The sequence below is a fragment of the Tasmannia lanceolata genome, unplaced genomic scaffold (genome assembly GCF_043159265.1).
Source record: "Tasmannia lanceolata isolate RefF3 unplaced genomic scaffold, GAP_Taslan_0.1 ptg000018l, whole genome shotgun sequence".
NCBI classification, from domain to species: domain Eukaryota; kingdom Viridiplantae; phylum Streptophyta; class Magnoliopsida; order Canellales; family Winteraceae; genus Tasmannia; species Tasmannia lanceolata.
Window position 1 is genome coordinate 32,835,987 of NW_027518695.1, and position 24,906 is coordinate 32,860,892.

The following is a 24,906-nucleotide window of genomic DNA, read 5'->3' on the forward strand; positions in this document are numbered from 1 at the left end:
AAACAATACATAGAAGACAACGCAAAGAAAGAGATGTAAAAACGAGATGACATCAACATAAAAAAATTAAGAGAACCACAAGAAACAATAGAAGACAATAAGAAAAACAATACAAGACAACACTTCCGCTCAAGTTGAGGTTGAAGGCCCTTCAACTTGAAACGAAAAGAAGACTTTCAAGGTATAAAACCCCTTTGAGACATTTTATCAACACTTGGAAGACACAAGACATGAAACACAACAAATATAGATGGAGAGAAACAAAGATGAGGATGAAGGACAAGAAGACAACACTCCATACGGCAGCCCAAAGGAGAGAGAGAGAGAGAGAGAGAGAGAGAGAGAGAGAGAGAGAGAGTAAATATGGCCGAGAAAAATGGGTTTGCCAAGAGAAAATTGACGGCATAGAAAATACCGAGAGATTTTAGGGGTTTGAAACAAAAACAGAGAAATATGAGAGAGACAGTAGGGGAGACAAATCTTAGGGAAGATTTAATGAGAAACTATAGGGAGATAAAGAGAGGAAAACGAGATACGAGAGAAAGAGATGATGGCGTGAAGGGAGATAGACTCTTCTTCTTTCCTTCTTGAAGGATCAGCCAATTGGCTCTGATACCATGTTAGAAATGAGATTAGGGTTAGAGAGAGGAAGAAGAAGAGGAGGAAGGATGGAGAGACTCCACTTGGGAGCTCCTCATATAAATGCCGTATATATAGGCCCAAATAGGGCATCATGTTTACAATGAATACAATACCCCTAACTACTACAAGTATCTGAACTACCCTAATACATTATTCAACAGGGGTATTTGTGGGGTTTACAATTTATCGCTTATAAGTGGCCAAGGTTTTAAATTTCGGTGGAAATTTCGTTGGAAATCTTGTAAAATCATGAAAGCGTATGGAAACATATGCAAATTATGAAATTTTAAGATGAAACTTTGGAAAATGCTAGAATAAGCACAGATAGATACCATGTAATGGTAAAAGATTGTTTCTCTCGCTCAGATAATGGCATAGTGTGGTCTCCGCCTTTTCGCAAGATTTTTTTGGCAGAGAACTGGAATCAATGGGAAGGTTATTGTAGGCATTGGAGAGATATTACATCAAGTTAGAAGGGGAAGATAAAAGAATTTGGGTCTGGAATTCAGGTGGGGACTTTCCAGTAAAATCTTTCGACCAACATCTTCTACCTTGCCCAGGCTCCTCCTAAGTAGCCAAGTTGTGGGACATAAAAGCACCGCCTAGGGTAAGCATTTTTGGATAGGCCGCAGTTCTTGAAAGGATTCAAACTATCGACTTCCTTAGAGCGAGAAACATGTTGGTAGTTGATCAGGGTGCCTAATGTATGGAGACAGGTGAAATAGCGGATCACCTCCTTGTACATTGCAAGTTGGCTAGAGAAGTATGGGGAAGACTATTAAGCATATTTGGAATCTCATGGGTCTTTCCAACAAAAAATCATGGAAGCATTGGAAAGTTGAGTGATGGCACCTTGGAAAGGAAAAGGAAAAATACTGTGGCAAGTTTCCTTCCTAGCTACGATGTGGGTGCTATGGACAGAAAGAAATGCTAGGACTTTTAAGGGTTTCTCTAATGCTTCGTTTGGTTGCACAAAAGCTCGGCAGCCGTCGGAATTTGGTTTGGATTTGGCATGCCATTCCATGTTTGGTTGCCAAAATAGCATTGGACTCCCTTGGATTTCTCTCATGTAATAATTACTTGTGTCATGATGTGGATTCCTTGTCCCCTCTAAAAGCAAATCCTTCTAAGACTAAAAAACTTTGCTTGAATTTTCTAGGGAATGACGCTCCCCCTTTCTCTCTCTGCCCTCTCTCTTCCCTCTCTCTTTCCTCTATCCTTATATTGGTAATGACACCCCTACTTATTCTCCTACTTTCCGAGAATATGCCATGCAACCAAACACTGCTTCACTATTCTCCGTGGTAATTCTAGACAAATCAAAATGCTTGTCTCCTCCCGTTTGACTTCTTTTGACTTCATATTCCTCTACTTTCCTAGCCAACCCGAGCAACCAAACGGAGCATAAGGGAGCTCATTTTATCTTTAATAAAGTGATTGTTTTAACTATATCGTGGGTAAAAACGTTGCCTGATTTCAGATTTGTATCAGCATATGATTAATAGCATGAATGGAAAGTAATATGCAATGGAAATACTAATCGACCTAAAGTAATTCAAGCATGGCGCCTCCTTCTTAAGGGTCCCTCAAGTTGAACTTTGATGGATCACGTATGGGGAATCCGGGGCCTTCTGGCATTGGAGGTCTTCTAAGGAATGAAGAGGGGGAGGTGATTTGGGCATTCAGAGGACCAATGAGGGTGGCAGATGCAAATGAGGCGGAAGTAAAGGCTGTTCATCAAGGAATAAAGCCGCTTCAGAATGTGGATCTGAACAAGAAGGTGGTGGAAGGGGACTCTCAATTTTATTAGATGGTTGAGAGGCTCAAAAGTGGCACCTTGGAGGTTTGCATCCTTATTTGCCGAGATTTAGGACTTAATTGGTGTGGCATCGATATCCTTTAGCCATGTGAGACAATCAGCAAATGGTGAGGCGGATAGGTTAGCTAGAGAGGGGGTTTTTATAATTGTTGTACTCCCAATCATTCTTGTTTTGTTTGCTTTCTTGTGTATGTCCAGGAACCTTCTCGGTCTCTGTTCTTCTCAATGAAATCTTTTTACCATTCAAAAAAAAGAAGCACAGATACATATTTAGAAACCATCACATAAGCAAGAAAGCAATCCACAATGGCTTAATCACATAGAACGCCTGGTGAAATGCGTTGTCGCATATGTCTAGAACAATATAGTTAATAAAGAAGTACAATGTAATGAAGTATAAGAAAGTACAATGACCAGTCTCCCCTCAAAGGACCCCAACTCTATGTCAATACAGCATACAGTTACGAGGTATTATTGGTCCCATGCCGATCTGACATCCCATGCATAAGATACGGTTACTTTGCGGTACGGTTCAATTACGTTGCCTACCAAATATCGTTCTCTACATTAATGACATAAAGTGAAATGCAAATCATAACATCTTTCCTTCCTTTTTTTGTCGTTCTGACCATTTCGATCGAATTTCGGTCGGAAATAATGACGTGGAAGGAATTCATTGAGATTTTGTTTCGCTAGGGATGGAGATGGAAACATTTCGGCCGTTTTGGAGAAATTTCAGGGAAATTTAAAACTATGTATGTGGTGGCATGATTTGTATCTTTTTGGAAATCATTATAATAAATATTCATGGGAGTGAGGCTGTACGAGAAACAAACTCTCCCTTCCTTTCTCCCATTTCGTTAAATCTCTCCCCTCTCCTCTCTCCTCTCTCCTCTCTCCTCTATTTCATCTTCCTAATAGTTTATATGCTATCAAAGAAAAATGCTACTCCATCTGGGGTTTTTTATCTTCCTTGATTCTTTGGATTGACATTCTTCATCCTAGGGACCTCCAAGAGGAATATAATCTCAAAACTTCACCTCTACTCGTAAAGTTATTCATTGTGCTGTACAAATCTTCATGAAGTTGGCATTTAAGATCTTTTGCATAGTCGTTAAGATTTAAGGTGGTTTCTCGTTAGAGAGGTGATTTTATTATTTGCACATGTCAATCGGATTTATATCAATCTAGGGTTTGCAGTTTATTTTGTTTGTGTGGTCCTTAATAATATATGAGGTTTTGTGTTTGTTAAAGTATAAAAGATTAATAATGCCTTTCTCCTACAGCTTAAGCTTTTGGAGAAGTTGGTAAGTTAACATGGTATCAGGGCCAAAGGTCTCGAGTTCAAACCTCCCGGATAGCAAAATCCACATGCGATGGCCGGCCCAAAGTGGGACCACATGTGCCACATGTTTGCCAAGTGGGCCACACGTGCGGGGGAGTGTTAAAGTATAAAAGATAAACAACGCCTTTCTCCAACAGCTTAAGCTTTTGGAGAAGTTGGTCAGTTAACAACGTTCATGTCTGGAAGGGACCTTATATGATGAAATAGAGGGGGCGAGACTTTAGTGTTTTTTTTAAAATCCATATTTTTGCCATGTTTCGATTAGGATTTGTAGACTGATTGTGTTGACATGTGGACTGGTCTACATTGAAATATGTTGTTGATCATTGAAGTATTTGTTTTGTTGTTGTCCAATGAGAAAAGTTATTTTATTCCTACAAGTTAGTTTTTCCTAAAGATAACCCATCCAGATCTTTCACCTGTTGTTGAGGCCTAAGGAAATCATGTTGTCTATTCCATAGTCACAAATATTTGACTCGGGATATCTTGGGGAGGGGTGTATCTCAGGATATTTTAAACTTTTTTTTTGGGTTTATATCAGGATAATGAAAAAATAGAATATTTAAAATATATAAAAAATTTGAAATTTAAGAACAAGATTAGGGAAACAAATAATATCGTGAATTTATCGTGATATTTTCATAGTGAAAATAAAATATGAAGATATCTCGATTTTCCAAACAAATAATATTATGAATTTATTGTGATATTTTCATAGTGAAAAATAAAATATGATGATATCTCGATTTTCCAAAATCTCGTGAAAATTTAGGGATTGTCATTTTATAAAAAATATCGTAATATCATGATATTTTATAACAATATAGGAGATATATGTGTGACTGATTTGTTCTAGTTCCAAACAAAGTGTCCCGATACTGCAATTATTCCATTGAAGTTAGAGGGGGAGAATTTTTTTTTTCTTGAGGTCGTAGTACTAAGAGTTTTTATTTGCTAGAAAGTGAAACTTTGCTATCTTTATAAAACTCAACTCAACTCAACTAAGCCTTTGTCCCAAACTTTGTTATCTTTATAATATAATAAAAGACACAATCCCGGTGATCCAAAGTATGGAGTGAGAATCTTACGCCTTATATTTGTTAAATTTCATGAAGCCGTATATTAGGAATGGCTTCTTTGTTTTTTAATACTGCCATGTGTGGGATGCAGTGCATGAATCTTACGGACATCAGGAAAAATTTTCTTATGTCTGTCAATTGCATCGGGAGTTAGCTCAATGATGACCATCAGACATGGTCTCAATCAATTGCTTGGTAATTTAATTCTCTTCAAAATATAAGGGGTAATGCTAGTTTGTTTGTACCTATTCCATCTCATTGTCATTGTACCTATTCCATCTCATTGTCAAGTAGGCACTGATGAAAGTCGAAAACTTCTTGAAGAAAAATGATATTGAGTTGCGGAAGGAAGTTTCATATGTGCACACATGGCATATCTGGAAGGAAAGGACTCACCACATATTCAAGGACAAGATAAATAACTGGGGAATGATCCTCCTAGATGTGAAAATTGATATAATCTTGGGGGTGGAACGATAAACTAGGAGCAACCTACCAAGTGGGAGATATTTTGAGAGAATGGCAAGCGCTTGCGCAAGAAAATAGATCAAGATCGATTGTTACGGATCAGCCGCATATTCGAGGACGAGAGAGAGAGAGTGGGGAATGATCCTCCTAGATGTGAAAATTGATATAATCTCTTGGGGGCGAAAGGATAAACAAGGAGCAAGCTACCCAGTGGGAGACATTTTGAGAGAATGGCAAACGATTGCGCAAGAGAATAGATCAAGATCGATTGTTACTCCAAATTGGCAGTCACCTCTTAATGGGTGGATCAAATTGAATTTTGATGGGAGTTCCAGAGGAAAGACGGGTCCAGCAGGGATCTGCGGAATCATTTGTAACTCAAATGGATGGGAACTTATGTTGCATTCAAGACTAGCTGGGAGTTTCGACTCAAACGAGACTGAAGCTAAAGCTTTATAATGGGGCATTAAGTGCTGTGTGGAAGCTTGCCTTAGTCTAATGATTCAAGGAGACTCAACCAATGTAATGGTATGGGCATCTAAGGAAACAAAAGGTCCATGGAAGTTGGCCATTATCATTGTTGAAATTAGGGACCTCATGGGTATCATTGATCCTCAAGTTCAGCACATGAGGAGATCGGCAAACAAATCGGCAGACACATTGGCGAAACAGGGAGTGGACATGGCCGGAGTACAGGTTATGGTAAACAATATAACACATATTTAAAGAGCATCATCCATGGTTCACTTGACAGCAGCAGGCTAAGGGGTCAGGATATTGGATGCTTTCTTAATTCTATTGGGGAGAATTAGATACAGTCCTATATTTCACTGGGTGTATTGTATCTTTGTGGGCTGTCTTAACTGCTTATGAATTTCGTCAGTGGGTGTGGGACTATGGGTTGGCGATGCATGGAGTTTTTTTCTTGTATGGTTATGGTGTAGCTGTCATAGCATGTCATAGCGTCAGTGGGACACCTCAACCCAATGATGTATTTCGATTGATGCCATTTTAATAAAATTCTCGTTACCTTCAAAAAATGATGCTTGAGGTATTGGCTGGATTGAGCTATGACTGTTGCTATTTCGATTGGAGTGGTGCTTGAGCATGTTGATAGATCCTCTACTAATCCACTGGCTACCTCTACCAGGTTTTTTCAATTTTCTCAAGAATAGTATATTGAGCTAATTCATATGTAGAAGGGGAACCACTTTTGTTGGTAGACACTGTATCCAATCAAGTATTCAACTTTCAATGTTACTACTATGTATTCATGGTTATTGATTCAAAAGCAATAGACCATATGACGATTGCAGTTTTTAGTATCAGACTTCCAAGAAGTCAATTTGTGGGGGTCGTGAGTCACTTTGGTTTCACCTCTTCAAGTGTTAATGTGTTATTCGTATTTAATTTCATCATGTCATTTTGATAGTCTTTTTTATCAATGTGGGTGTTGATCCTTTTTTTTTTGAATGGCTTGGGTGTTGATACTTTAAATTACGAAATTTGTTTTTTTTTTGTTTTTTTGTTTTAATGGTTTAATTGTAAAGCCTGTTAATTGTCTAAACTTCTTTGTGCTTCCCCTTCGCGGTCTAAGTTGAAGTGATGAACCTTTTGCTTTAATACATTTAAATGCGTAGATTTTCTCTTGTGACTTCTCCCAAGAGCTATAAATATTTATCTCATTAATTGATGATTGTACTCGGTTTAATTGGGTTTATTTGATGAAGTCTTGGATGAGCTGTCATTTATTTTACCTTCGCTTCACAAAATGGTTCCTACATAATTTGATAAGAAAGTTAAAGTGTCTAGAACAGATAATGGATGAGTGTTTCTTTCGAGAAGGCTTCAAGGGTATTCACCTGATCTTGTGTAATGTTTCAAACTTCTTATGCTCATACTTAACAAAATGGCGTGTGGTTGAAAGGAAGATTTGCTATCTTTTTAAGGTCAATCGACCTCTCTTGATTGGAACATAGGTACCAAAATTGTTTTGGACCAAAGCTTTCTTTCACTGCATGTTTTCTGATAAATAAAACGCCACATAAAACCCGCATGCCCCTTTTCATTGTTGATTATTGAAGTTCATATGTTCTATATACCTCCTAATGCTTTTGGGTGTATTTGTTTTGTTCATTTTTTTGAAATTGGTCGGACCAAACTTTTCCCCACAAATATGTGATGCATATCTTGATAGAACTTGAAGAAGGAAATGAATTGATTATTTACAGGACTTCGGTCGACATGCCAAATTTTCTACAGAAGTGTATGGAGAAGCTTAGGTTTTGGAAAGTACTTTTTTTGCTTGTTTCTTCAATTATGGTGCGCATCAACTAATTGTTGATTCGATGCAATATGGACATGGATTAGTGCATGCATTTTCATTTTTATGGGTTTTTTGCTTTGAAAATTGGGAAAAAGAATATTTTTTAATAAAAACTAATCAGATATATATATACACACACACACACACACACACACACACACACACACTCTATAGCAGAAGAGAAAAGGAGAGAATTATTTGAATTTCTCCCAAAATTCTATGAGAATTACACACCACTTTTTTTGATTTTTTTTAACAAAGGCACCCATTCAACCCACATATTTGCAATCCTACCCCCTCCTTTATGTTTTTTTAATTATGGAAACCTCTATAGATTGGAGGGCTAGGATCAGCCTATGGAAATGATTTTACGGGCACAACCTATTGATGTTGTGTTCCATCACATGGACGGTTTGGATCAACCTATGATGTGGTCCGTACAGTTCTTTGTCGGCCCGTGCATCGCACATGGTTTTTTACTAGTATATATATATATATATATATATACTCGGAAAAGTGACCGTACTCGGTCGAGCTAAAAACAGTGGGGGCCCACATTTTTTGGGTGATTCAAACCATTCATTTGAAAGGCCCTTACCTAGATAGGGTATCCACAAAAAATCATCCTAACCCATCCAAATGTGGAGGGAAAAATGGGGAAAAATGGACAAACACAGTTTGTCCACAAATATGCCCATTTTTCCCTCCATTGTTGGATGAGTTAGGATGATCCTATGGGGCTGATTTTTGTGGACACCCTATCTAGATAAGGACCTTTCAAATGAATGGTTTGGATCACCCAAAAAATGTGGGCCCCCACTGTTTTTAGCCGACCGAGTAGATAAGCTTATCTACTCGATCGAGTACACTCACCTTTCTTACATATATATATATATATATATATATATATATATATATATATATATATATATGTTAACTCCTAAGATTATTTTATGTGAGTTCTGGCCCAATCTACTTATTGATGGAGTTGGATATTTTTTTCGAAAATTAATTATTATATAATTCCAAGAAACAATGTGAGTGTTGTAATGTGTAGCACTCAATAACACTATTCACAGGGTTTGCCACTGTTACTCGTGAACCCCCGGAATGATGGGTGCATTGGTTTGATTCACCGAGAGCTAAGTTGTGAATTTAGTTTTGTTCGCCATTTCGTTTTAGCTACCGGACAGAACATTTCGGTATTTCGGTCATTTAATTTGAAAATTTTCGATCCGCTACGACGACCGATTTTTTTTTAATATTTAAAATATTAAAAAATCCAATTAAATACCAAATTTGTAAAAGATCGCACATTTACTTAAGGGAAAATCACTATTAGCTTAAATGCCTGTGTGGCTGTGTTGACACGTGCCTGACAAGATGAAATTTTTTTAGAGACCAAATTATGGGATTCTTTTACCGGACTTTTGGGATTTAATAATATTTCGACATGATAGAATTTATGAATTTTTAAAATTGGAAAAATACGCCATTGTTTGGAAGTTATGATTTTGACTCGACCCGATTTTTTCGAATTTTGCGCTAAAACTGGGAAGTTGACTTTTTATCCTTCTAGAATTGGGTCTTGATACTATTTTAATAAATAATGGTGGTTATTCCCTTATTTACATGTAAATCTTAAGTAAATGGACATTTACTTATATGACTTTACATGTAAATACTTAAGAAGAAGAGAAGAGAAGAGAACTAAGAGGTGTCAAGAAGAAGAGAAGAAAAACAAAATTTTTGACGAATTTCCGGCTAATTTTGTCCGGAATTGACGAAATGGACCTGTTAGATGAATAAGGGCATTTATGTAACTTCACAGTATTAAGTATATAAATTGGGGCGTGAGTTAGAGAGGCTGAACTACTCTCTTCTCTTGTGGATTCTCTAGTTCTCTCTTCACACCTTCTCCTTCTTCTTCGTCTTCTCCATTCTCCATTCTCCATGTGGATGTCTAACATGGTATCAGAGTCATGGTAGATTAACACATCCTTTTTCCTCTTTTCTATTTTTCCTTTTTCTTTTCCCTCTTTAATCAACCCTAACCCTAATCTAATCTAACCTAACCTAACCTAACCCTAACCTAACTATGTGATGCCGTAAACCCCACACCTCCCATCCTTGTTGCTGTAACCCTCGCCCCCTTCTACGTAATCCCCTCCCCAATCACACTTGCACACACCAACCCATCCTGATATTTGCCGTAACCCCATTCCCCCCATCTTGAGTTGCCATAACCAAAGAATCAGGATTCGTTTCTCAAGGTGGGGATTCTCGATTTCCCGATTCGCGGATCGGATTCGTGATTCGATTCGAATCCCCAGAATTTGGGAATCCCGAATCCATTCCGTCGGAAACGCGAATCGATTTCTGGGAATCGCGATTTAATCTCCACCGGAATCGCGATTCTTAATTTAAGGATTCATGTTTCAGTGATAATAAAATCACGTTTCACAAAATTATAATACGCGGATTTACAAAGTTTAGAATCAGGATTCTCATTACCTGAAACCGCGATTCCCATTACTGGAAATCCGTTTTTAAGTTAGGGGATCACAAATCCCACCTTTTTTATGTTAAATTACTGGTTTAACCAGTTTTCAAAGATGAGGAGGGTAAAATTAGTCGGGGCATATTTGTAATTTACATTTTAAAAACCTAAATTCATATATATAAGGGAGTTATCTTGAACAAGGAGAGTTATTTGATCCAGGCCGATACAAGAGATTAGTGGGAAAGTTGATTTATTTGACTGTTACCCGACCTGATATTTCAAATGTTGTAGGAGTGGTCAGCCAGTTTATGAGTTCTCCTTACACATCTCACTGGGCTGCAGTACGTCAGATTATTCGATACTTGAAATGCACGCCGGGAAAAGGATTATGTTTTAGGAAAATTGGACATGAAATAGTAGAAGGATTCACAAATGCTGATTGGGCTGGTTCTCCAGCGGACAGGAGATCAACGACTGGTTATTGTGCTTTTGTTGGTGGTAATATGGTGTCTTGGAGAAGTAAAAAGCAAGATATTGTCTCCAAATCTAGTGCAGAAGCCGAGGACAGAGCTATGTCATATACAACGGGAGAGTTAATTTGGCTACGTTCCTTCTTGTCAGAAATTGGCTTTCCTCCTTCAGGATCGTCACGGTTGTATTGTGATAATATGTCAGCCATTTATATTGCCAACAATCCTGTTTTTCACGAGCGAATCAAACATATTGAAGTGGATTGTCACTTCATTCGTCAGCGGATTCAAAGATGAGAAATTTGCACCATGTTCACTAGGTCTTCATTTGATTGGCCCTCACATAGATAGGGTGTCCACCAAAAATCAGCTCCATAGGATCATCCCAACCCTTCAAACTGTGGAGGCAAAAATGGACATATTTGTGAAGGTTTTTACACGTTCATTTTTGCGTCCACAAATCGTAGGGTTGGGATGATCCTATGGAGCTGATTTTTGGTGGACACCCTATCTATGTGAGGGCCAATCAAATGAATTCTTTGGATCACCAAAACAATGTGGGCCCATTGTATTTTAAGCCGGCGGTGTAGTTAAGTTAGCTACACCGGCGGTGTAGCTTAACTTTCCTCATATATATATATATATATATATATATATATATATATATATATATATATATATATATTTCAGCTTGAGGGGGAGTGTTAGATGAATAACGGCATTTATGTAACTTCACAGTATTAAGTATATAAAATTAGGGCGTGAATTAGAGAGGCTGAATGACTCTTCTCTCGTGGATTCCCTAGTTCTCTCTTCACACCTTCTTCTTCTTCTCCATTCTCCATTCTCCATTCTCCATGTGGATCTCTAGTAGGACCAAAATTTGGAACGAAAGGGAATATATGGCCATTCCATTCTGGATTTCAGTATGAACGAAATTTTTCATTCATTATGGAGGAAATGGAATTTTTCATCCATTATGGAGGAAACGAAACGAATTTACAATTTCAACCGAGAGTCACAGTCGTGTAATGCTATGGTGGCTCACCACCAAGCTACGAACAAGCCAAGAGTGGGACGATGAATCTCATGCGGCAAATCAACGACTGACTTCAAAAGTAGCCAAGATATGACCGTATTTGGATCTTCGGTTCGGGATAAGGTCTCCAGAGAGAAGCAATGCTGTCATCAGCTAGGGAAAATGCTGGAAAAACTATGAGAAAAGGACAAGAAAAATCTGGTTTTGAGGGCTGAGCTTTGATGCCGAGTTGGTAGAGCTATCACCCAAAAGATATCACCCACTTCTAGGGATTATTCTGGCTATGAAGATTCAAGACAAAATTGACCAAAAATGCATCAAAGGTGATTCTTTTGTTACCTTAAAAATGGTGCAGAAATGAGCTTTTTTCCTTTTTTTTACACCCACTAAAATAGTTCAAATTTTCCAAAATGTGGTCGAAATGAATAGGAGCTTTAACAACTATATGTGGTTGATCTGACTTGTCCGATTGAAGATTTAAGGTCATTGGGGCGAGGAGGATACAATGAGAATGGTGGATGGCTCGACAACAATCAAACTTTTACCAAAAATGGTAACTGAAAAATCGGATCTTGCGGCATGTCATCGTGAACCATTGAGTTAGATATTATTTTTGCTTCTTCTGAAGTTCCTACACTTGTGGATCTGTCTCTTTAAGTTCCCTGCACTCCCTTGTTTTTTATACTCTTACCCATTGCTATAAGGGAAGAGGGCTTGTACCAACCATCCTATCAGCAACTTCTTTTGTTATCAGTCTTTTTTTTTTTCGAATGATCCTCTGCTATCAGTCCCTGTCTCCTTATAGGGTGTATCTTTAACAAATCTCTACTCCTAAAGTTCCCAAAATGTTGTTGAGGCCTTAGGTCATCCCAAGTGGAGGAAGACTGAAATAAATGAGGCATCTCCCATGAAAAATTGTACCTGGGAGCCTGTAATATTTTTTGAATGATGGGGATTTATTAGGAGTCGCAGAAACTACAAAAGGTCACTGACTGAAATGGTCAAAGCAAAAAAAAGAAAAAAAAGAAAAGAAAAGATCAGCAATATAGAAACCCAATCAAAGACTTGTGGCCACCAAGTAATAGTCCGTAATAACCGAGGCAGCTATAGGGGGCCCCTCCCTCGCAAGAGTATGCATGATCTCATTAGCAGATCCGCAGATGTACTGGAAAGGGACTATGTCGATCCATGATCTTATCAATATAGTCAACTGAGTCAACTTCATCTAGTCACATTACTAGAACCTCCTATACTCAACTCAACTCACCTAAGCCTTTGTCCCAAACTAGTTGGGGACAAAGGCTTAGTTGTGGCATCTAGTCACATTACTAGAATCTCCTATGATTCAAAAAAAAGAAGGTCCCTTTCTATGATCTCTAATAATACCATCAATGCCCATGGAACTGGGGTTTTCAGTACTGTATCCATCAAAATTGAGATTGAAAGAGCCTATAGGAAACAAAAACCAGCAGGGGAAAGGGTCTTCATTACGATCAGTCTCAGGCAATGATGGTACCATGCACGCCGCTGCGTGCCCAATACTGGACGTACTGGTGAAGCTGCTCAAGACAACAGCCCACTTAACGACATAGCTGGAGATGATCCCTTTAAGAACCCCAATGGATTCCGCCCTTGACAGAAAATATCTGCCCATTCCTTTCCTTCTACAGCATCCAAAAGGTGGCAGGAAGGCAAAAACTCCACAACAATTTCCTTCTAACATGCTAAGGGGAAAATATCCATGCCTCGACCAATCTGTCAATCAACCACGGCATCACCCAATGGGTGTCAAAAAGAGCGGTACCCTTCCTTCTACCAATGCAAGCTCTACTTGTAGAAAGACTTGGCGGAGAAAGAGCCAATTGACTAATCTGCCAATTGACTGTGGCATCACTCAATGGACATAAAAAAGGGAGAATACAAAATTGAAAATACCAAAAGAACCTGGCAACCGGGCACTGAATTATCAATTGGTCAGCCGATTCCGCATCCACACTGAGTACTGATTAATAATAGTGAAGCGCCGACAGTGAGTGAGATGATCCTTTTGTCTATGCGATGGGCTACCCTTCTACCAATGCAAGCCGTTGAAAGACTTGAATGAAAAAGAGCCAAAAGGTTTCCCCTTCCAAATCTATTGCTCTGCGTGTGCATAGGTAGCTTTCAATCTACTAACAATCTCCTCCACCATCCCAACCTCTTGCTTAAAAAAATCCCTGCAAAATGGAATACGCCAACACAGTCTGCCCTCCATGATAGAATAGGAGTCCAGCATTGTGCCATCCTTATCTAGTCACCATGAAAATGTGCCCACACAGGTCCTTGAGAGGCCATTCGTAGCACCATGGGTCTTTCAATAACCTGACTTTATCACCCATTCTGACTCAAAATCAGATGCCTTTAGTGAAGACACTGCAGTTAGGACGATGACTCTCCTAGTGCAAGGGATTATGATACCCAGATATATACGTGGACATGGGAACAAATATACAACTCGGCACCTTCAAAAGGCAGGACAAGTTTACGGTACCATACCAGGGGGATTAAGCCTTTAGCTCAATGGTCAATGCTTTGTTCTTCAACCTATAGGTCAGAGGATCAATCCCAGCTTACCTACGACAAAAAAAGGCTATCGGACCAGTATCCCATCCCGCGAGGTATGACACCAGGCATGCATAAATGAAATACATAGAATTAATTAGGATGAAATTACTAATAATGTCTAGGATAACATTTTTCTTTATTAATGGTAACTTAAGAAAAAAGAAAAGATTCAGTATGTCCAAGGTGGTAAACAGAAAATAGACTATCTATAATAGATAAACAACCATCAACTACTAGTGTTTGTCTCCCAATTTCATCTTTCACCAATTGCCTCTTGATTTTACCTACACACTTATTTGACTTTGCAGAAATCTACTTGTTCATCCGATACTTTACTCAACTCAACTGAACAAAGCCTTTGTCCCAAACTAGTTGGGGTCGGCTAAATGGATCCTTTAGAAAAAATTCATGAAGAAGGTAAAAGGAATCTACCCGGCTCTAATCCTGGTTCTAGTTTGGTTCTTCTACGTGGGTCATTTTCTTCCATCATTTTCTTCCTCTTTTTACTCCATCAATTTGGCACGAGTCTCCTCTTCTCACCAGAGCATCCAAAGGCCTACGTTGGATATGTCCAAACCATCTTAAGCGGTGCTCTCTCATCTTCTCCTCAATTAGAGCCACCCCCACCTTTTTACAAATATCTTCATTTTTAATTCTATCTAGCCTTGTGTGGCCGCACATCCATCTAAACATTCGCATCTCCGCTACACTCATCTTATGCACATGCTGCTTCTTGGTGGCCCAACATTCTGAGCCGTATAGCATGGCTGGCCTCACAGCTGTCTTATAAAACTTTCCCTTCAACTTGGTAGGGATTTTACAGTCGCACAGAACTCCTGAGGCAAGCTTCCACTTCAACCAACCTGCTCTTATTTTATGGGTAACATCCTCTTCAATCTCTCCTTATGTAGAATTGAACCAAGATAGTGAAAGATATCCCTCTTAAGTACCTCCTGTTCAGTCATATTTACTACATCCTCGTCCTGCCTCCTTACATTACTAAAGTTGCATTCCATATATTCTGTCTCAGTCCTACTCAGTCTAAAACCTTTAGATTCGAAAGTAGTTCTCCATAACTCTAATTTAGCATTTACTCCTGCTTTGGTTTCGTCGATTAATACTATGTCATCTGCAAATAACATACACCGCGGCACCTCATCCTAGATACCCTCCGTAAGCTCATCCATAACTAGCGTAAAAAGATAAGGGCTTAGAGCTGATCCTTGGTGCAGTCCTATTCTAATTGGAAACTCACTAGGTGTGAAAGGATTGGATTTGCCTGTGAATTATTATCCCAGGCACCATGTCCTCATCATGATTTACTGTTTTCATTTATTGCATTTAAATTGTGATAATATATGTCTTCAATCACAAATGTCCCAGATTATTGTGTTCAATGTTTGAACTATCCTTAAATTATGTGTTGTGGTCTTGTCTCTGTTAAACTGTTTTTCACTCTGGAGATCTGAGGAGGGACTCTCTTCGAATATTTATATTTTTCCCATGCATTTTTCAAGCCCAGCTTGATTCACTCTAACAGCAGATAGGCACTATAATACAGTGTTTTTTTTTTGTCACTTCTTTGTGGAATTTCTGATATTCTGATGATCATGTCACTTGTTGCACTATTATTTTGTGACTGGAAATTCTGCACCCTTTTTTACTGTTACTTGTAGTTGCTTTAATCTTTACTTGGCATCATTTCAAGTTGATGCAATATCTTACAGAACTCAATTTATTCACATACATTCAGCTACTAGTTACTACCGTCAGACCTTGCTTGGTTTTGTTTTTTTGTAGTAAAGAGGCCATTGAATAACCTTTATTATATTCTCGCAGTAAGGATCCGGGTTACATCGAAAGAAATTCAGAAGGGTTAACAAATCATGCGGATGTAGATGTATGTAATTACTTCTGCACTGTTGGATTTGTTTAAAGCTCTTGTTGTGCAGTCAAAATAAAGTATGGTTCCCATCAGAGTTTATATTTTTCATAGGTGCCATTGAATTTCACATCTATCCAACCATCGAGTGAAATATTTCCTTTTATAAAATGGGTTTGCTTTTAACAGGAACTCCCATCTCTTTTAATAATGGATGGCACCAGACTCCAGCTCGGTCATTCCCTACCTGCAAGTTTGCTGATCTTATTTTCATATTAAAAAGTGTTGTTTTCTTGGGAGGAACTTGGCAAAATTATATGAAACAAAATATATTTTCTTAGGAGAAAATACAGAGTTTCTTAGGCTTCAGCATTTATGGAGCAGCTATCGTGAAGTCTCTTCACATTGTTACAAGGAATAATCTATGAATTTGCTAATATCAAAACAAATTTGATAAATTATTTAGAACCATTATGTGCTTGGACCCTTGATGAAAAAAAGGACTAAACTGTAGCTTGAAGCTAAAAGACATGGGAAAGAGAAAAATGAAATCCCGATTTACAGGGTTTGATTCTCGTTAAATTAGGGGTTGGCAATAGTCAGAAATATTTGAAGTTCATCTACTTCAGTTATGCCTGTTGTCCTGTGATGCAGTTTTTTTTTCTATTTTCCTTTTTCCTCATTTACGTGATTAGTTAACGGGGCTTTCCGTTATCAATTATATGTCTTACCAATTGGGTTTCCTGTGTTTTTAGCTGTTAGGAACTAATATGTTGGTCTTTTCTTTCCGATATTCACTTGAATAATGGTTTGACCTACGTATCATGCAGGATCCTTTGCTGAACATTGATTTAAACTATTCCTCAGTTTGGACCGGGAATTGGTCTCAACTTTGCCCCACCTGCAAGGTTTACTCATTTAATTCGTAAATTTTGGCAGAACTGTATACTGTCCTCTTCATGCCAGTTATTGATTTCATTGAAATTTATTGTGTATTCTTGGTTTTTTTATCAGATAATTAGACCTGTGCGCTCCAAGCACTGCCCCTCTTGCAAGCATTGTGTAGAGCAATTTGACCATCATTGCCCATGGATATCTAATTGTGTTGGAAAGGTGAGAAATAGAGCTACCACAATTCAGTATAAATACAATGTGAATTTACTATGGACTTGGAAGATCTGTTATCAAGCCCCCCTAAACGTAAGCTGCGCCCTATTAGCCCTTATCAGTATAGTACGTGAGAGGGGCCCCTATTAGTAGCGTTTTGAAGCTGATAACTATATTATGAGGTAGGCAAGCACAGTATGTGTCTCGCCCCCATACCCTGTACACAGCCTAGGACATAACAACGCCCTATACTTGCAAAGCAAGCTCTACAAGTATACTGGGCTAAACAAATTAATATCAGATCCATTCACAGCATAACTAAAATGGAAAGTCTTACAAAATCTAAAGCAGAATTCTTACTATTGCATTCTAACTCAACATCACTACGTTAAATGTCTTTTTCAACACAAATACTAACTATGCTCGATTGAACAGACTCCAATGACTGATGATTCAATTCGCTCTCCCTCGAGATCTCCACGAGCATCAAAATCTAAAATTTGTTAAACCACAGTCAGCCAAAACTCGGTACATAATAATGTGCTGCAACAGTGGGGTCTATGCATGCCAATAGCAAAGGGGTCAAACAATGTGAACAAATCAAAGTATCAAGCTTCACATGAAATGTGTATTATGGATTGAAGAGGTAACCACAAGCAATAGCGAAACCAAAAAGTAGCATAGTCAACAAAATCATGGATCATAGGTGCCAACGCAGAAGTAACAAGTATTATGTTGTTTAATAAACAAAGTCAAACAAAGAGTAAATGGGTCAACAAAGTCACAGTTCAAAGGTATCAAATCAAAGAGCATCAGATATCAGGAGAGATCAAAGAACATAGTCAAACAGAGAACAATACCACTTCAAGGTCATCGGCCTGGTCCAAAAAGCGAGTTACTGCTTACACCGACCACCCACGGTGTTGCAACTAGTTTCTCATATCACATACCGGTCGACAGGGCCAGCATTTCGTCTCACTAATGGGACCCATATAACCAACATACTATCCTCATTGGTGAGGGCCCACATAGTCCACATATAACCTAAGCCTCCACAAGAAGTGTCCACATAGCAATAGGTCAAAGTGCACAAAGCAAAAGAGCAAAGTTTCATAAGGGTTCCACAAGAAACAAAATCCACATTATTTCTGAGGTTTACAAAGTAACAAAGATCGTAAGGGTGCAACACAGTTAGATTGAATATGGCAACTTGGCACGCAAAGCCCAAATTGATTATCAATGATTGTATTAAGGTTCAGTATGAGTTTGAAGGAATATACTAGTCGTAGGTAGTACAGTGTGCAAAAGAGATAGAGTACACATTATCTCAGTAATTCACGAGTAACTAATAGCAATAGGATCAAAGTGCACAAGGTTGAAGGGCAAAGGCATATACCAAGGTGTTATATATAACAAAAGTCCAAAGGGGCACAAAAGTTGGATGGCAATGATTCACATGGGTTTCCACAAGAGATTTCGATGCAATAGAGTGTACATTGATTGAGAAGTTCACGTTACAACAATAGTCATAAGGGTTCTATGAGGTTCCAATGAATATGAAAAGTTAGCATGCAAGACCCAAACTAAATGTCAAAAATCAATTAGAGTTCCACTTTTTAGATCGGTACTTAGGTGACAACCAAAGAATATGCATTCGAGTTTGAGAATCAAATCACTGAGGTAGTACAAAATTACGTACTTTAGTATCAAATGAGATTCTTTCGCGCTCCCGCTTGAGGAGATCGATGTTCACTCACATCTTCTATGCAACATAGAAGATGTATAACAAGGTGGAGAAACCCCACAAACAAATCACATAACACATTTTTTCCGAAAAATCCTAATCGGTGGACAAACCCACCCATGGTCGACATGCTGAAACAGTAGCCTGTAGGTAAACCTACAGACAGACCATGCTTAAACAGTAACCATAATGGTCGACCTTCAGACAGACCATGCTGAAACATTAAGCGCATGGTCAACCTAGATGCGCACTGTTATATTTTTTGGAGAAATCCCAGATTTTCCAAGTTTTATTTTGCGAGAAATCCCAGATTTTTCGAGTTTTAACTATTTTGGGAGGTCCAAACATGATCAATACTCTTCGATTCAAGCATGGTTGGATCCGTTGGTCTCCAGAAAACCTAACTTGGTCTCAAGAAAATCGTCGGATGGAGATCGGAGGTGAAAATCAAGATTTAGGGCACACAACAAATATTTTCACTTTCCAAGGTTCAAACAAGATGATCTAGGGATCGATGGGGATTCAAAGACAAGATCTAACCCAAGAAACCCTAGATCCATCGAGAAACTCTTCTCAAACATAGATTATATGCCAGAACATCAACCTCCCAACCGGCAGAAGTTATCTTTTAGGGTTAATGAAGAGTAAACTACCGAGGGATGGAATTCTTACCTTGGTTCACGATCTATGGCTCGCAAACTCGGCTCTCCCAATCCTTCCGCACGAAATCTCCCTCTTGGGCTCTAGAGATTTTTATGGTTAATTTAATCTTCACAAAGCCCACAAAAAAAGTATTTATAGCCTCTCTAAGGATGCCCTAATCCATTATTAACCAAAAGGACAAAACGCCCTCTCTTCTAAAGAAGGGGACGAAATTTGTTAAGGGGGTTTTTCAGTATGGCTGCAACTAGTGTGAGCTTCTCACTATGTCAATATTGCTCAACCATTCATATGGCTGAACAGTAAGCTGTCAACTTACCTCGCATATCCCGGAGCGCGAATGAAATTGCTTTTCGTCTCGAAAAAGGGAGGTGTGAGAAGGGATTCTATGTATTGTGGTGCAATCTCTGCCTCTGCTGTAGTTATGTTTATTTTATCTGATTTAATAAACTTTCCTTTGCTGGTTCAAAAAAAAAAAAATTGTAAGCTAAGAGCTTACTTTCTTCATTTTCTGTTATTGGTGTATAAAGGATAAGTTCATTCACGTTTTGCCATCATCTTAATTGTTTACTTGGATCAATTGCAGAGGAATAAGTGGGACTTCTTTGTGTTTGTTTGTATGGCAACCCTGTCAACGTTTATCGCTGCTGTCGTTGCAGTTCAAAGTATGTGAAATGGATAAGGATGAACCAAAGCCTTTTTAGATCTATGGTTTGTGGTTAACCTTTTGTACTAAAGGATTAAAACCTTGTGCAACATGACAGGGATATGGACAGAACCTGTACTTTCATTTGCAGGAACATGGACTCAACATTTGGTAACTCAACATCCTGGCGCCATCACATTCCTGGTCTTGGACGTTGTTTTACTGCTTGCAGGTGCAGCTTTGACCACAGCACAGGCATCCCAGGTAATAAATAGGTTGACAGATGGTGTTCTTTTTTGTTTCCTATATAGTAGTTTGGTGGCTTCCTTTTCTTCCTTTTTTTTCAATAGATAGATAAATGCAGATTGGTAATCGAACATGGTCTAATTCATCAAAAGAAACTTTTCTATTCTGAATTCCGGATTTTTCAGAACAAAATAGACACTTTTGTTTGCTTTGGTTGAACGTTCTTTTTCAAGTCACTTGGTATATCGAAATAAATTGTCTTTTCAATCTTCTTGGGGGTTGGCCACTATTGATCCAGTTCTAGTCGCTAGAAATGTTTCCTGTGCTCGCCATCCTCTTCCTTTAGCTAATAATGGACCTGAGAAACCTGGCTTAGAATTTATTCAGATGACTTTGTTACCAGTAAGAGAGTCTAGTCTCTGAATCAGAGCAACTCAACCTCTTAACAGTTTCTGTGGTAGGAGGCTTCAAATTTTCAATTTCTTTTTCCTCAAATTACTGTGATTTTTCAAGGTGTTCATCCCAATCACACTGAAGACTAAGGGCGCGTTCGGCAACCATTCTCTACCCCATTTTTAGGGTGCGGAGAATGGTAAAATAAAAAAATCGTTAAAATGTCGTTCGTCATCAAATTAGGTAGCCCATTTTAATCGGATCTGGAACCAAATTTTATGGAGCCACTATTTATCGCTTCTGAAATTTGGTTGAATGAGTTTATCGTGAAAGTTCCCCAACAACCCACTCGCTGAAGCGCCCGTAACAAGTGTCCTCTTCTCTCTTCATCTTGCTCCTTCAACTCAACGACCAGCCGAAGCCCCCTCCAACTGAATCTACTCGACCAGGAAGCCGCCGTACTGGCTCGCCTCTGCTCTGCCTCTTGCTGTTGCTGTTGCCCCCCCCCCCCCCCCCCCCCCCCCCCCCCGCCATGGGAAAACCCTAAAATGGCATCCTTTCATTTTTTTCAGATTTCCGGATTTATCCGCAAGTAGTTGCCGTCACTGTCCCGGGACCCAATTCAATTCAACACATCAACCATAAACGATGAGATAAACAGCAGACATGAACAACAGGTTCCATGTTGATTAACTTCACCTACAGTCATCCATATATCTGAACGCAATTCTGTTGACTGAAGCATATAAAAAAATGCGTTCTCATTATTGATTCTAAAATGAGAATTAATAGAATGGTTGCCGAACGCGCCCTAAGCTTGCTTCATCTCTGGTTGAATGCCATCATGATATTCTTCAGATATTGAAAGTATAAGAAAAACGAGATTAGTAACGCACCTACAAATATTGGGTTTAAAATTCTTGAAAGATGGCTAATCTTACCAGTCATGCTGAGAGTGGATGACCATTAGGGATTACTATAGTCGCCGCCGGGATATTCCCCCGGTGGCTTTAGGTTTTGATAACTCATCAGATAAGGTCATCTGTAGTTGTGGATTCAATCTTGAGAGATTGGCGGGGCATTTCCTCGCCTTTGTAGACTATGGATATTCTGCATTGCAGGTTTTCCAATCTCTTGGGCTTCTCAATATTTGTTGTCAAAGGTCTTTAATATTGCTCGGTCAAGGCGATGGTCTGGTGAGATCCCAATGCCCCCTAGATCCCATTCCGGATCTTTGGGGAGTATTGAGGATAGGGATACTAGAGCGAGAATATTGGAGTTTGGAGCCAGAAAGTTCCCTGGTCGTAGAGCTACTGAGTTTAACCAGCATATGCCATTGAATGATAGCGACTGGATGTGCCCGAACTGCCGATATAAAAACTTTGGATCGCACAACACTTGTAGGAAGTGCTCTGGGACAAAGAGGAAAATCGTATCAGCCAAGGTTTGGAGGCCAAAGCCAGGCAAATCTCAGGTTGCAGATATTCTGGATGGTCATATGGTGATCGACGTGCTGTTTGAGCTGGTTGAGGAGAGAAAGATGACTCTCAAAAGCTGTCTCATTGGGAACCTAATGAATTGTGCATGGCTCTTCGAAGAAATTTGGGGCTGGGCCAAACGATCCTGGGGCCTTCCTCAATTGCAAAAACCTTTTTCCATCAGTCCAATGGCTATCCTATTTTGCTTCGAATCTGATTCCCAGGCCACCTCTATTCTCAGGCGTGGCGGGGATGCTCTGGAAGGGTACCTATCATCCCTCCAGCCTTGGTTCCCTATGTTCAATACTGGTGCTAGAGCTGTAAGGATCAGATTTTATGACATTCCTCTTCGTGCGTGGTCTATGTCAACATTTGGGTCAGGTTCTACAGACCCAATTATATGGCAACCATGACCATTGCTTGGCTTATGCTTCTGCCTTGGTCCTTACATCTCTTTGGAAATCTCTTCCCTCATTTATCAACCTCAGGGTCAATTCAAGCATTTATTCTGTGGGAGTTAAGGCGATAGCCGAGGATTGTCTTAATAGCATGGACTTGTCAGTAGTGGGGGATTCAACTGTTAAGGATCATTCTGTTTTTTTTTTTTTTTGAGGGACCCGAAATCCATGCCTCCGGTGAGGTGTCGTCGGAGTTGGCTGTTCCACAAGATAAAATTGGAAGTTCTTTTGTTAATCCCGAGGGCAATATTGTCTGTGACAGGGAGTTGTTGGTGGGGCCCTCCGTGTTTTTTGAATCCCCTCTCAATGCGCCTTTTGAATCGCCTCTTAAAAAGTCGTCGGGGATGTCAGACAGTAGAAATGCATCATTGGGTGGAAAGTTGGGATGGTGTCGAAAAGGGGCGATTCAGAAACCCTGTAATGCTGAAACACATGGTGTTCGGGGTAAGGCTAATAAAAAAGATATTGCTGACAGCTTTATGCTGAAGTCGGCGAAAGACAAAAGGGTGATAAAAATAAAAAATAGGTTTGTTAATGAGAATAAGCGGAATAAAGGAAAGATGAGAAAACCTAGAGTTAATGAGGGCCAGGGGAAGGTGGATCGCTTCAATGGATCTCGGGCTTACAAGCGCCTCCGAATTGGGAAGGGAGGTCCCACGCGTAGAGACTCTAAGTCTGAGGCACATTTATTGGGCGCTAGAGGCTGTCTTTCTCTTTTTAAAAGGAGGCTCCATGGCCATATCAGGAAAGAGGAAGTTTGTATCTGAAGTACAACATCTACTACAAGACTTTGATAATCCTTCCGCTCTAGCCATGTCGAGAGATGAAGGAAATTAGGATAGGAAAAGAAAGAGTGGTCAGGATTTTGCCTTTGAAGTTGGAGACTTAGAGTTTCTGAAGGAGCTGGAATACGACGAGAAACTGGATAGGGAGGAATTCCCTACTCCGAGTGAAATTTCTCTGATTATTCTAAAAGAGCAGTGGAAACAGTATAAAATGGATGCTAGGAGTAACGATGAGGATATCTTCAGATTAATTGGAAAGAAGGATGTCAAGGAAGCGTGCCTTCCTCTCTTCAAGCTTCCTCATTTTAGAGATGCCCTGGAAGAGGAAAGGCATTCCCGCAGGCATCGCTGAGAGGAGGAAAAGGCGACGGAGATTCGGAGCCTGGAAAAGCTGAAGGTTGGTCTGAATAAGGAACCTAAAACTTCTCGTGACTCGCTGGATCTGGAAGTAGGCCAAATAGTCCGGGTGCCAAACCGAAAAAGCAAAAGCTTCGGAGAATGAAACCCGAATGGGCTTTGAGGATTAAAGATGAAGTTACCAAGCAACTAGAAGCGGGCTTTCTCGAAGTGGTGGAATACCCTGAATGGCTTGCGAACATGGTGTCGGTGCCCAAAAAGGATGGAAAAGTTCAAATGTGCTTAGACTTCAAAGATTTGAATAGGGCAAGTCCGAAGGATGACTTCCCTCTGCTGCACATAGACATCCTGGTGGACAATACAACTGGTCATGCATTGCTTTCCTTCATGGATGGGTTTTCAGGATATAATCAGATCAAGATGGCGATCGAGGACATGATCAAAACAGCTTTCACAACTGAATGAGGAACATATTGTTACAAAGTGATGCCGTTTGGACTTAAGAACGCAGGAGCAACTTATCAGAGAGCTGCTACTACCTTGTTGCACGATATGATACACAAAGAAGTCGAAGTCTATGTGGATGACATGACCGTCAAGGCTAAGACCAGAGAAGAGCATGTTGTGTCATTGAGGAAGTTCTTTCAGTGTATCCAAAAGTATCAGCTTCGCCTTAACCCAAACAAGTGCGTGTTTGGTGTTACATCAAGGAAGTTATTGGGTTTCTGGTGAGTCAGATAGGAATCAAAGTTGATCCTCAGAAGATAAAAGCTATCCAGGAAATGATTCCAAAAACGGAGAAGCAAATTAGAGGATTTCTTGGTAAGGTACAATATTTGAGACGATTCATAGCAC

At 39.4% G+C, this 24,906-nt stretch overlaps 1 protein-coding gene across 2 annotated transcripts in view; it reads left to right on the forward strand.

Annotated features, from left to right (window-relative positions):
- Positions 1-24,906, forward strand: part of LOC143851549 (putative protein S-acyltransferase 23) — a 65,906-nt gene that overhangs the window by 32,279 nt on the left and 8,721 nt on the right. The window contains exons 8-12 of one of the 2 annotated variants that reach the window (XM_077361012.1): positions 16,135-16,195; positions 17,008-17,085; positions 17,192-17,290; positions 20,275-20,353; positions 20,453-20,598. In XM_077361012.1, coding sequence (XP_077217127.1) covers positions 16,135-16,195; positions 17,008-17,085; positions 17,192-17,290; positions 20,275-20,353; positions 20,453-20,598 — 463 coding nt within the window. The remainder of the gene's footprint in view (positions 1-16,134; positions 16,196-17,007; positions 17,086-17,191; positions 17,291-20,274; positions 20,354-20,452; positions 20,599-24,906) is intronic. The other variant, XM_077361013.1, reaches the window with a different exon arrangement.